At 45.1% G+C, this 14,417-nt stretch overlaps 1 protein-coding gene across 8 annotated transcripts in view; it reads right to left on the bottom strand.

Annotated features, from left to right (window-relative positions):
* Positions 1-14,417, bottom strand: part of TNIK (TRAF2 and NCK interacting kinase) — a 560,172-nt gene that overhangs the window by 94,677 nt on the left and 451,078 nt on the right. For all 8 annotated transcript variants that reach the window (XM_038749188.1, XM_038749204.1, XM_038749246.1 and 5 more), the window contains one exon: positions 6,426-6,590. In XM_038749188.1, the coding sequence (XP_038605116.1) occupies positions 6,426-6,590 (165 nt within the window). The remainder of the gene's footprint in view (positions 1-6,425; positions 6,591-14,417) is intronic.

Genomic DNA, 14,417 nt, shown 5'->3' with positions numbered 1-14,417 from the left:
AAAAGTTAGGATCCTGCCATCTGGGAAGATAAAGGCTCTGAATGGGCATGACTGTAGTTAACAAAATCATGACAGGTTACGCAGGTACTTACCCAATCCCACACCATCAGGATGAACAGACACTCACTTTAACTACACTCAATCTATGGTACTTACTGAGTGCCTACTGTGTGCAGAACACTTTGGAAGTGTCCAAAGAATTAGAAGACATGATCCCTGCTCTCAAGGAGCACACATTCTAGCTGGGGAGTCAGATATTAGAAGAAATATATAGATCAGAGGATGGAATAGTGGATGAAGATGGTTAAGAGCCAAGGGGAGAGGAGGGGTGAGTGTTCAAATGTTTAGGTAGTGGGGAAGTGCTGGCAGTGCTGGAATATAGGAGAGGGAAGAATTAATTGGGAAAGGCCTCATGGAGGAGATGTGATTTCAGAAGAAATATAAAGATTGGAGAACAGTGTCTGGTGGATGTGAATAAGGAGAGTATGAGCAAGAGATTGGTAGTGGTAGAGACCAGAATGTGGCATGGTAAATATGACAGCTTGAGAGAAATATGAAACGTGTGAGCAGGGGTGAGGTGGAAAAAGTCAAGAAAGAGAGCTTTTTTAAATAGTACTGGCTAAGCAGCAATTGAGAGAAGCAGCGTGGCTCAGTGGAAAGAGCCCGGGCTTGGGAGTCAGAAGTCATTATGGGTTCTAATCCCAGCTCTGCCACTTGTCAGCTGTGTGACCTTGGGCAAGTCACTTGACTTCTCTGTGCCTCAGTTACCTCATCTGTAAAATGGGGATTTAGACTGTGAGCCCCACATGGGACGACCTGATAATCTTGTATCCTCCCCAGTGCTTAGAACAGTGCTTTGCACATAGTAAGCGCTTAATAAATGCCATTATTATTAAGTGTTCACATTTGCCAGGCACTGTACTAAGTGCTGGGGTAGACACAAGATAATCAGAGTAGACACCGTCCCCGTCCCACGTGGGGCTCACAGTCTTAATCCATATTTTACAGATGAAGGAACTGAGGCACAGAGAACTGAAGTGACTTGCCCAAGGATAGATTTAGGAGTCATCAGCAGAGAAGTAATTGAAGGTGTGGTTGCAGTTGAGCTGTCCAAGGGAGTGAGTACAGTTTGAGAAGAGAAAGGAATCCAGAATGGTCCTTGCAGGATACCCATGGTATGGATGGCATAGTAACTTAGAGTTACTTACTGTAACAGGATTCAAGTAATTAAATAGGAGTTGCAGTGTGGCCTAGTAGATAGAGCAAGGACCTGAGAGTCAGAAGGACCTGGATTCTAATCCTGGCTCTGTCACTTGTCTGGGGGTGTGACCTTGGACAAGTTACTTAACTTCTCTGGGCCTCAGTTACCCCAGATGAAAAATGGGGATTAAGATTGTGAGCCCGATATGGGACAGGGACTGTGTCCAACCAGCTTTGCTTGTGCTAGCCCAGCACTTAGAACAGTGTCTGGCTTATAGTAAGTGCTTAAACAATGCTACTACTACTACTACTACTACTACTGAACTCCTTGTCTTCCCTCCCAAACCCTGCCCTCTCCCTGACTTTCCCATCTCTGTTGACGGCACTACCATCCTTCCCGTCTCACAAGCCCGCAACCTTGGTGTCATCCTCGACTCCGCTCTCTCATTCACCCCTCACATCCAAGCCGTCACCAAAACCTGCCGGTCTCAGCTCCGCAACATTGCCAAGCTCCGCCCTTTCCTCTCCATCCATACCGCTACCCTGCTCGTTCAAGCTCTCATCCTATCCCATCTCGACTACTGCATCAGCCTTCTCTCTGATCTCCCATCCTCGTGTCTCTCCCCACTTCAATCCATACTTCATACTGCTGCCCAGATTGTCTTTGTCCAGAAATGCTCTGGGCATGTTACTACCCTTCTTAAAAATCTCCAGTGGCTACCAATCAATCTGCGCATCAGGCAGAAACTCCTCACCCTGGGCTTCAAGGCTGTCCATCCCCTCGCCCAGCTCCTACCTCACCTCCCTTCTCTCCTTCTACAGCCCACCACGCACCCTCTGCTCCTCTGCCGCTAATCTCTTCACCGTACTTCGTTCTCGCCTGTCCCACCATCGACCCCCGGCCCACGTCATCCTCCGGGCCTGGAATGCCCTCCCTCTGCCCATCCGCCAAGCTAGCTCTCTTTCTCCCTTCAAGGCCCTACTGAGAGCTCAACTCCTCCAGGAGGCCTTCCCAGGCTAAGCCCCTTCCTTCCTCTCCCCCTCGTCCCCCTCTCCATCCCCCCATCTTACCTCCTTCCCTTCCCCACAGCACCTGTATATATGTATGTTTGTACATATTTATTACTCTATTATTTATTTATTTTACTTGTGCATATCTATTCTATTTATTTTATTTTGTTAGTATGTTTGGTTTAGTTCTCTGTCTCCCCCTTTTAGACTGTGAGCCCACTGTTGGGTAGGGACTGTCTCTATATGTTGCCAACTTGTACTTCCCAAGCGCTTAGTACAGTGCTCTGCACACAGTAAGCGCTCAATAAATACGATTGATTGATACTACTACTATTATTATTATTATTATTATTATTATTGAAGGTGTGTGGAGAAAAGGTTACGGGGGATGCATTAGTCTTCCATTTGAATGGGTGTTTTAATTTACAAGATGTTTCTGTTTGGCTCAGTTATTTATTTCTGAAACTGACGCTGGAAGAAAATACAGATCATACTGGCTTTAATTAGTACTTGCCAGCAGAGGGGGCAATTTAACAGGATTCATTCAATTATATTTACTGAGCACTTACTGTGTGCAGAGCATTGGACTAAGCGCTTGGGAGAGTACAATACAACAAAAACAGACATATTCCCTGCCACAGTGAGCGTACAGTCTAGAGGGGGGAGAGTCACATTCTCAACACCACCCTCTCTACTGAACTCAACTCACTCTTCCCCCTATTCCTTCGTTGATCTCATTTTGCCAACCCCCAGCAGTGGATCACCTGAACAGTCCACCTCCTTCGCTCTTGTGCTCAAGCCGCAGAGCAATGCTGGCAGAAATCTAAATATCAGGCTGACTTTGTCCACTTCTGGTTTATCCTTGAGTGCTTTACTGCCCTCTCCTCTCCCCAGCAAAACTATTTCTCCCCCCTTATTGACACCCAGGCCATTCGCCCTCGCTAATTGTTCCAGAAATTTAATTCCCTCCTCAGGCCCCCTGTCCCTCTGCCTCCCCATCCCTGGCTTCCAATGACCTGGCCAACTACTTTATTAAGAAAATTGATATCATCAGGAGTGAGCTCCCTAAAAACGCCCCTGACCCTCTTCAGTTCCTCCCGCTTCTGGCCTCCTCTTCAACTCTCCCATCCTTCCCAGTAGTATCTTTAGAGATCTCCAGCCTCCTCTCAAAAGCCACCTCCTCCACCTACGCAACCGATCCCATTCCTTCGCACCATATCAAAAGTCTCGTCCTCTCACTTCTTCTATCCGTTACAGCCATCTTCAACCGTTCACTCCCCAAAAGCTTCTTACCCACTGCTTTCAAACATGCCAATGTCTCCCCTCTCCTAAAAAAAACCCTCCCTTGACCCCATGGCTCTCTCCAGTTATCGCCCCATCTCCCTCCTACCATTCCTCTCCAAACTCCGTGAGTGAGTTTTCTACACCCACTGTCTCAAATTCCTCTCCTCCAATTCTCTCTTGGACCCCCTCAGTTGCCTTCAATACTGTGGACCACCCCCTTCTCCTGGAAACATTATCCAACCTTGGCTTCACTGAATCTGTCCTTTCCTGGTTCTCCTCAATTCTCTGACCATTCATTCTCAGTCTCCTTAATGGGCTCCTCCTCTGTTTCTCACCCCCTAACTGTAGGGGTCCCTCAATGTTCAGTTCTGGGTCCCCTTCTATTCTCCATCTACTCCCACTTGGAGAACTCATTCACTCCAATGGTTTCAATGACCACCTCTATGCAGATGATACCCAAATCTACATCTCCAGCCCTGATCTCTCTTACTCTGTCCAGTCTCACTTCTCCGCCTGCCTTCAAGACATCTCTACTTGGATGTCCTTCTGTCGCCTCAAACTTAACAGGTCCAAAACACAACTCCTTATCTTTCCACCCCAAACGTGTTTTCCCCATGACTTTTCCCGCACCCTCCGCTCCTCCACCACTAATCTCCTCACTGTACCTCGCTCTCGCCTGTCCCGCCATCGACCCCCGGCCCACGTCATCCCCCGGGCCTGGAATGCCCTCCCTCTGCCCATCCGCCAAGCTAGCTCTCTTCCTCCCTTCAAGGCCCTGCTGAGAGCTCACCTCCTCCAGGAGGCCTTCCCAGATTGAGCCCCTTCTTTCCTCTCCCCCTCGTCCCCCTCTCCATCCTCCCGTCTTACCTCCTTCCCTTCCCCACAGCACCTGTATATATGTATATATGGTTGTACATATTTATTACTCTATTTATCTATTTATTTATTTATTTTACTTGTACATTTCTATCCTACTTATTTTATTTTGTTGGTATGTTAGGTTCTGTTCTCTGTCTCCCCCTTTTAGACTGTGAGCCCACTGTTGGGTAGGGACTGTCTCTATGTGATGCCAATTTGTACTTCCCAAGCGCTTAGTACAGTGCTCTGCACATAGTAAGCGCTCAATAAATACGATTGATTGATTGATTGATTGATTGATTTTCCATCACTGTGGACAGCACCACCAACCTTCCTGTTTCACAAGCCTGCAGGCTTGGTGTTATCTTTGACACCTCTCTCTCATTCAACCTATATATTTAATCCATCACTAAATTATGTGAGTCCTACCTTCACAACATTGCTAAAATCCCATTCCTCTCCATCCAAACTGCTATCATGTTAATACAATCACTTATCCTTCTCCGCCTGGATTACTGCACCAGCCTCCTTGCTGACCTCCCGGCCTCCTGTCTCTCCCTACTCCAGCCCATACTTCACTCTGCTGCCCGGATCATTTTTCTACAGAAATTTTCAGGACATGTCAACCTGTTCCTCAAAAAATTCCAGTGGTTGCCCATCCACTGCCGCATCAAACAAAAACTCCTCGCCACTGCCTTTAAATCACTCCACCACTTTGCCCCCTCCTACTTCACCCCTCTTCTCTCCTTCTATAACCCAGCCTGCATACTTTTGTTCCATTAGTGCTAACCTTTTCCCAGTGCCTCCATCTCACCTATCTTGCCGCCGTTCCCTAGCCCACATCCTGCCTCTGGCCTGGAACGCCCTCCCTCCTCAAATCTGACAGACAATTATTCTTCCCCCTTCAAAGCCTCATTGAAGGCCCATCTCCTCCAATAGGCCTTCCCACACTAACTCCTCCCCCCTCCCAGACCCACAGCACTGATGTACATATCTGTCATTTTATTTACTTGTATTCATGTCTGTCTCCCCACCTCTGGGCTGTAAGCTCGTTGTGGGCAGGGAATGTGTTTGTTTAATGTTGTATTGTACTCTCCCAAGTACTTTGTACAGTGTTCTGCACACAGTAAGTGCTCAATAAATGACTGAAGGAACTATATAAATAAATGAATTACATACATGTACGTAAGTGCTGTGGGCTGGGATGGGGGTAGGAAAAAGGGAGCAAGTCAGGGTGACGCAGAAGGGAGTGGGAGAAGCAGAAAGGGGGCATTTAGTCAGGGAAAACCTCTTGGAGAAGATGTGCCGTCAATTAGGTTTTGAAAGGGGGAGAGTGTTGGATTTGAGGAGGCAGGGCATTCCATGACAGAGGCAAGATGTAGGTGAGGGGTCAGCTGCAAGGTAGGAGAGATGGAGGCACAGTGAGAAGCTTAGCCTTAGAGGAGCGAAGTGTACGGGCTAGGTTGTAGTACGAGAGTAGCAAGGTGAGGTAGGAGGGGGCAAGGTGATTGAGTGCTTTAAAGGCAATGTGAGGAATTTTTGTTTCATGTTTCGTAATTCTATTTGGTCTGACGATTTTGACACCTGTCTACATGTTTTGTTTTGTTGTCTGTTTCCCCCTTCTAGACTGTGAGCCCGTTGCTGGGTAGGGACCGTCTCTATATGTTGCCGACATGTACTTCCCAAGCGCTTAGTACAGTGCTCTGCACACATTAAGTGCTCAATAAATACGATTGAGTGAATGGATGAATGAATAAATGTGGCGGTGGATGGCCAATATGGATTAGCTAAGCAAATATAGGTGCTGTACACTGGTGAACTTAACATGATTCTCCAAACCATTAGTCACTCAGTCAATCAACGGTATTCACTAAGCACTTACTGTGTGCAAGGCACTGTACTAAGCACTTGGGAGAGTACAATACAATAGAGTTCCCTGCCCACAAAGAGCTCACGGCACAGAGGCAGAGGCAGACATGAAAATAAGTTAAAAACGGGGAAGTAGAAGAGTATTGGTGGAGCAACAATAGGAGAGGGTAAGTCTGGAATGAAGTGGGGTGCAGAAGCCTTACCTGGGTATCCACCGGTCTCAGCATGGGGGGTGTCCGAGCCGGGTGCACCCCGCTGATGCTAAAAGACTCCGACCTAGGCGGCAGGTTGGGGTCAGATATCCTGTTGGCGACCTTGTGTGGCATGGCCGGGGAGCTCTGACGGTTCAGCCTGGACCGTTCTTCCACCTGATAACGGAAGAGACAGAATCAAGGCATGAGAGCCGGTCCAATTCCGAAGAATTTCACCGTAGTCACCTGCACAGCCATTTTTGTCTCTTTCTGAACAGCTCACAAACTCTACACCACCCCTTTCTCCCCACTCTCTCATGACAATGATGATGATAATCGTTCATTTATTCAATCACATTTATTGAGCACTTACTTTGTGCAAAGCACAGTATTAAGCACTTGGGAGAGTACAACACAACAACAGACATATTTCCTGCCCGCAATGAGTTCTTGGCAATAAGTACTCAATAAGTATGACTAACTGGTGTTTGTTAAGCACCATACTAAGCGCTGGAGGAGATAAAGTAAACCCCATCCCACATGGAGGTCACAGTCTAATGGGGACGGAGAAAAGGTATTTAACCCCCATTCTGAACAGAGAAGTCAAGTGACCCTCCCAAATTCAAGCAGCAGGTGAGTGGTGAAGCCAGAATTACATTCCTAACCAGTTTAAACTCTAAAGACCAAGAACAGCATACCCCAGGGGCTCAAATTATTCAATGGACTAACTATCCACATTTCTCTATATCCCTATGTGGCCAAGAGCAGCACAGAGAGCCTGGAGGTTTTAGAAGGCCTCAACTATTGCTTTAGAGGGAGGCTGAGAGGACACTGTTTGTACCAGAGCTTAAGCAGCGTGGCTCAGTGGAAAGAGCACGGGCTTCGGAGTCAGAGGTCAGGGGTTCAAATCCTGGCTCCACCACTTGTCATCTGTGTGACTTTGGGCAAATCACTTCACTTCTCTGTGCCTCAGTTACCTCATCTGTAAAATGGGGATTAAGACTGAGCCCCCTGTGGGACAACCTGATCACCTTGTCACCTCCCCAGTGCTTAGAATAGTGCTTTGCACATATTAAGTGCTTAATAAATGCCATCATTATTATTATTATAAGCGCTTAGTACAGTGCTCTGCACACAGTAAGCACTCGATATGACTGAATGAATGATAGGCAAGGACATGAGACAATGAAGGTTTCTGACACTTGCATCCCTTAAGAGAAGTGTAGAGAAGGATATAGTAACCTGGAAAAGTTAACGGAGGGAAAAGGTTTATTTCTATTTTTAATTTTTATGGTATTTCTTAGGCGTTTATTAGGTGTCAAGGACTGTTTGAAGCTCTGTACTACATATAAGTTAATTAGGTTGGACTCAGCTCATGTCCCACAAGAGACATCATCATCATCATCAATCGTATTTATTGAGCACTTACTGTGTGCAGAGCACTGTACTAAACACTTGGGAAGTACAAGATGGCAACATATAGAGACAGTCCCTACCCAACAGTGGACTCACAGTCTAAAAGGGGGAGACAGAGAACAAAACCAAACATACATGATCTTAACTGCCATTTTACAGATGAGGTAATTGAGGCACAGATAAGGTAAATGACTTGCCCAAGGTCACACAGCAGACACGTGGCAGGGCCAGAATTAGAGCCAGGTCTTAGGTCTGTGCTCTTTCCACTAGACCATCATCATCATCATCATCATCATCATCAATCATATTTATTGAGCGCTTACTATGTGCAGAGCACTGTACTAAGCACTTGGGAAGTACAAATTGGCAACATATACAGTCCCTACCCAACAGTGGGCTCACAGTCTAAAAGGGGGAGACAGAGAACAAAATCAAACATACTAACAAAATAAAATAAATAGAATAGATATGTACAAATAAAATAAATAAATAACTAGAGTAATAAATATGTACAAACATATATACATATATACAGGTGCTGTGGGGAAGGGAAGGAGGTAAGATGGGGGATGGAGAGGGGGACGAGGGGGAGAGGAAGGAAGGGGCTCAGTCTGGGAAGGCCTCCTGGAGGAGGTGAGCTCTCAGCAGGGCCTTGAAGGGAGGAAGAAAGCTAGCTTGGCGGATGGGCAGAGGGAGGGCATTCCAGGCCCGGGGGATGACGTGGGCCGTGCTGTTTCCCAGCTTAGTGATTAAAACCTGGGTCCCCTATGTAAAACTCTGAAATGGCTCTACTGAAAACAAATGGGAAGCAGCTTGGCCTCATGGAAAGAGTCTGGGCCTGGGCGTCAGAGAGCCTGGGTCTAATTATAACTCTGCCATATAACTGCTGTGTGACCATGGGTGAGTCATTTAACTTCTCTGTGCCTCTGTTCCCTCATGTGCAAAATGCAGATTCAATTCCTGTTCTCCCTCCTATTTAGACTGTGAGCCCCATGTGGGACCTAATAATAATAACTGTATTTAAGCGCTTACTGTGTACTAAGCATTGTTCTAAGTACCGGGGTACATACAAGATAATCAGGTTGGACACAGTCCCTGTCCTACATGGGGCTCCCAGTCTCAATCCCCATTTTATAGATGAGGGAATTGAGGCACAGAGAAGTTAAGTGACTTGCCCAAGGTCACCCAGCAGACACATGGCAAGGATGGGATTAGAACCCATGTCCTCTGACTCCCAGGTATGTGCTCTTTCCACTAGACAAAGCTCCTGTTTCTACAACAGCTCTTAGTGCAGTGATTTGCACATAGTAAGCATTTAACCAATACCATAAGTACTAAATGGGTGCTCCTAGTAAGGGCTGGAATGAATGGGGTCTATTTTAAAGTACTGTCTGTAAAATTTTCTCCACTCTCTTTAACGCTCCTTTTTCCTATTGTCTTTCTCCTCACCAAAAATCACCCCACTCCCCTTTAGTCTTTCAGTTGTCTTTTATGGTTTAGATGACACCTTGCCTGGCCCTCTGCTTTTTTCTTCCTGTTTATTCCCCCTCATCTCTAGGCTTGTGTTCGTGTGCACCTTGCTCTACTGGTCCATCCTCCTTTCAGATCAGTTCTGGTCTCAATTTCCCCTCCCAGATCCTCTCCTCTCTTTCCTCTGGAATCTTATTCAATCAATCAATCAATCAATCCTTTAGAGCAAAAAGCGGATCTTTGTTTGGGAGGGAGCAGCAGCAGCAGTAGCAGAACAAGTGTTTAAGAGAGCAGTTCAGGAAGTCTGGTCACAATAATCCTCGTGGAAACAGCACTTGCTCATTTTAATAGCAACTACGGTTCCAGTTCCTCTTGGATAACTTTAGTCAGATGTATTCCGCAGGGCAGGATTAATGGGACTTGAGGGGCAGTTCACCTCAGAAATGAAGGCCCGATTCAGCCGTACTTCAGACCTTCATTATTTCCCGTTTGATTTCTTCACTGTGTGGAACTCTCCCTTTCTTCCCCCCTCCGAACCCTGCTTAGACTGGGAGGCTCCATGTAAGACAGCGCCTGTGTCCAATCTGATTCCCTTGTTTCTATCACAGCACTTGGAACATGACAAGCACTTAAAAAATACCATCATCATTCAGAAGCAAGTGTGACATAGTGGATTGAGCAAGGGCCTGAGAGTCAGAAGGACATGGGTTCTAATCCTGGCTCTGCCAATTGTCTGCTGTGTGACTTTGGGCAAGTCACATCACTTCTCTGTGCCTCATCTGTAAAAGGGGGATTGTGTGAGCCAAATGGGACAGGGACCGTGTCCAATCTAATTAGCTTGTATCCACCCCAGAGCTGAGCAGAGTGCCTGGCACATAGAAAGCGCTTAACAGATACCACAATTATTATAATCATCATTATTATTATGTCAGCATCCCTTGACCTAGTCCAATCTCAGGCTTTCCTCTGCATTGCTGCACCAATATTCAGTGGTCCTTGTAGCTCTTGAAACGACTGAGACAGTCATTCCCACATCAGAGCCTCATCCGGGGCTCTCTGGTCCACGGGGCCATCTGATTAACAAAAAACACTTCTGGCTTTTTCAGCTCTCATCCCGACCCACTTCCCCAATAATCCCTCGAGTCTAAAAACTTGGTAATGGGGTGAATGGGAGCAGCCTGGAGCTGTCGGCACTGACCCCCTCAAGGTTTTCTGCATCCTTTTGGCAGGCTGCAAGACCAATCAGCACACTTGAGGATGCAACCTCAAGTAAATATGATCCTGTCTTTAGTGGTTCGGTTTGACAGGATTTAGAAATACAGTGCTGAACAGGCACAAAGTGATCTACTATCCAATCTTCCTAATGTTAGCTGTCTAACATATATGGGTCTTAAAGAAACTTGTGGAGTCTAAATGATTTCCATTTTTCATTAGCTCACCCTGGACATACACACAAAGGACTAAACACGTGCCTGCCTTTGAAATAATAATGATAATAATAATTATGGTATTTGTCAAGCACTTACTATGTGCCAAGCACTGTTCTAATGGTGAATACAAGGTAATCAGGTTGTCCCACATGGGGCTCACACTTTTAATCCCCATTTTACAGATGAAGGAACTGAGGCACAGAGAAGTTAAGTGACTTGCTTAAGGTCACACAGCAGACAAGTGGCGGAGCCGGGATCAGAACCCATATCCGCTGACTCCCAAGCCCGTGCTCTTTCCACTAAGCCACGCTGCAGACTGTGAGCCCGTTGTTGGGTAGGGACCATCGCTATATGTTGCCAACTTGTACTTTCCAAGTGCTTAGTACAGTGCTCTGCACACAGTAAGTGCTCAATAAATACGACTGAGTGAATGAATGAATACAGAAATACATATATTAATCATTTCCTCTCCATCCAAGAGTCCCTTTATTGTCTATCTACCCCAGAATTTAACAAAATGCTTGACACAAAGTACTTAAAAAATGACTTAATTATTTTTGTACTGCCCTCTGCCTAGACTGGCCATGAGTCCAAGGCATTTGTAAAGTGTGAGCCCGTTTCTAGACTGTAAGCCCGTTGTTGGGTAGGGACTGTCTCTATATGTTGCCGACTTGTACTTCCCAAGCGCTTAGTACAGTGCTCTGCACACAGTAAGCACTCAATACAACTGAATGAATGAATGAATCATTCCTTGGGTGTTCTCCTCAATTCCCCATCCCATTAGCTCCAAATTGTGAGCTCATTGTGAGCAGGGAATATGTCTGTCAGTTGTTGTTGTATTGTTCTCTCCCAAGCACTTAGTACATTGCTTTGCACACAGAAGGCGCTCAATAAATACGATAGAATAAATGAATGAATAGGAGACCTTCCCCAGCTAACTTCTAGTCTTCCCACCTCATACCCCCTGACAGCTGCATCTGCATTTAAGTACTCACTTAAGTATCCACAACTCCCTGAGCACTTAGGTGCATATCTTATAAACTCTACTGTTTCCTCCTATCTGGAATGTTTAGGTTGCCGGTAGGCTCCAGTGCTCTCTGAGGGCATGGATCATTTCTGTTGTATGCACTTGAGTGATTAATATTGTGCTTTGCACATGATCTATTTATTTATTTATTTACTATTTATTTATTTTATTTGTACATATCTATTCTATTTATTTTATTTTGTTAGTATGTTTGGTTTTGTTCTCTGTCTCCCCCTTTTAGACTGTGAGCCCACTGTTGGGTAGGGAATGTCTCTATATGTTGCCAATTTGTAGTTCCCAAGCTTAGTACAGTGCTCTGCACATAGTAAGCGCTCAATAAATACGATTGATGATGATGATGATCTGCTCACAATAAATACTATTGATTCATTATGAGAAGCAGCCATGGCTCAGTGGAAAGAGCCCGGGCTTGGAAGTCAGAGGTCATGGGTTCTAATCCCTGCTTTGCCACTTGTCAGCTGTATGACTTTGCGCAAGTCACTTCACTTCTCTGGGCCTCAGTTACCTCATCTGTAAAATGGGGATTAAGACTGTGGGCTCGATGTGGGACAATCTGATTACCTTGTATCTCCCCCAGTGCTTAGAACAGTGCTTGGCACATAGCAAGCACTTAACAAATGCCATTATTATTATTATTATTACAGTATGATGCATCAGTTTCTGTCTTTGTCCTCTCCTTTGCTTGGCATAATGGAAAAGTTCCTAATAAACTATTATTGTTCTATTACTCCACGTGAAACCATTCACTGACATTACTACATACATGTATTGTGAAGACTTTTTTATTTTTTCTCAAAAAGACATCTGAGGGTCTATAATAAATCAGGCACCCTAGAACCCCAAATCAGAACCAGTCAGAATAGGCTCTCGCTGCTCTACTATGGCTGTGCAGGGCACATACAGTTAACATTTTAGTGAAACACCACTGTCCCATCAGCTCGCAGCAGCCCCAACCATGAACTGCTGAGAGGACCAAGATTACAGACCAGACTGAGCACTTTCCTTGCAAGATATTACAAAAACAAAGCCCTGTTGGCTGTTTTACTGGTCCCCAGCAGCAGACCCACAGCAGGATGAAATCCAGAAGCTAAGAAAGTCCCCAGAAGGCGGCACGAGAGAAACCCAAACCGCTGCATGCAAATTCAGAACACACCACTTCTCCCAACAGCAGATTCTTTTTTGTTTGTTTGTTTATTAAAGTCTGATGGCTCCACAGCAGAGAACCCCAGGGTACTTTGTTATTTTCTTGGATGTTGGTAAAAGTAATTTGGAGATCAGTCAAATAGCTTGCCTTTGTTGAAACTGAAAGAATAAGATCATTTTTGACAGGACAGTACACACGCAGAGAGGAGAAAAACCAGCTGCTATTCCATTTAGAGATGAGCCCCATTTGAAATTCCGGATCTGGAACAGGATCCCATCCAAGGACCAGAACCTCACCTCAGATAGGACCGTAACATGGTAAGAGCTTTCAGTGGAAAAGAACTAGGAGAGATATAGAGGCTTTTTGATTTTACAAATAAATTAATGGGCTGGTGGCTTATTAGTTGCTTACAACTGTGAAAAATGAGTTTTTGATGTAGAAATGAAAAGGAACAAAGGGTTTAATTTGAATTTCCCTTTTCTTTGAGCTATTTCAGTTGGCAACAGTAAATGATTCAGGAGGCGCCATTCTGGAAAGCACTAATTCAAGGTGGCTTTTTGTGGGGTATCTGGAGCCTGAAAGTTTCTAGATTGAACTTCAGTGCATAAAATTTAACAAGACCAAATAAGAGGGTATGCTCCAGGGCTGGCCAAAGACAATCTTTGCTCTTGGTGCAACTGTGGGCTTTAATGAACTCAGGAGCTTCTACTCTCCTTAGGTGCTACTCAACAGGATAAAATAGATTCTTCAGGATGGCAGACCAAGATAAGAAATTAGAGCAAACATTGCAGGAGGCTCGTCTATCGACTGCTAAGTTTCACCGAAGGTCTTTTGGAGCAACTTGATACTTTTTTGGACAGATTAGGAATGTCATGGATACGAACCTGTGTAAAGGCCTAAACCCTTGCCCTCCACCAGCCTAACAGGAGACCCAAATAGGGTGCAAGAAAAAGGGAAGAAGGCTTTGGAATAAGGCTATATGCAAATAGAAACTGGGATCCAATCCAGATTATTTCCATCTGCCTGAGAAGAGTTCCAGTACATCTCCCTATCATATAAGATTTAGCACTAATTACCCACAGTCAATCACGATGAAAAAAGGGAGTCCTCTAGCCAATTTTAGGAGCAAACTGACCAAATGCCTGGCCAAAATGTGCTTTCAACTATGGTGGATTTCATTACTCAATGGGAAGAAGAGGTTGTGGACTAATTATAATAATAATAATGATGGCATTTATTAAGCATTTACTATGTGCAAAGCACTGTTCTAATCTAATTGCAAGACCTAGATTAGGAAGGCCTGACCAATTTCATTTTCAGAACTGACTTTTTCTTCCTAATGGTATTTTAACATCACCATTAAACAAAATACCCTTGAGGAGCTTTGGATCAGCCCTACAAAAATATCCTCCATTACACTGTTATAAAAAGAAGATAAAAACCTAAAAGAAGAATTTTCGTAGTGATAAAACTCTGCCAGATTCCATATTGACTCA

The sequence above is a fragment of the Tachyglossus aculeatus genome, chromosome 1 (assembly GCF_015852505.1).
Source record: "Tachyglossus aculeatus isolate mTacAcu1 chromosome 1, mTacAcu1.pri, whole genome shotgun sequence".
NCBI classification, from domain to species: Eukaryota; Metazoa; Chordata; class Mammalia; order Monotremata; family Tachyglossidae; genus Tachyglossus; species Tachyglossus aculeatus.
This window is presented reverse-complemented; position numbering and strand designations above follow the sequence as displayed.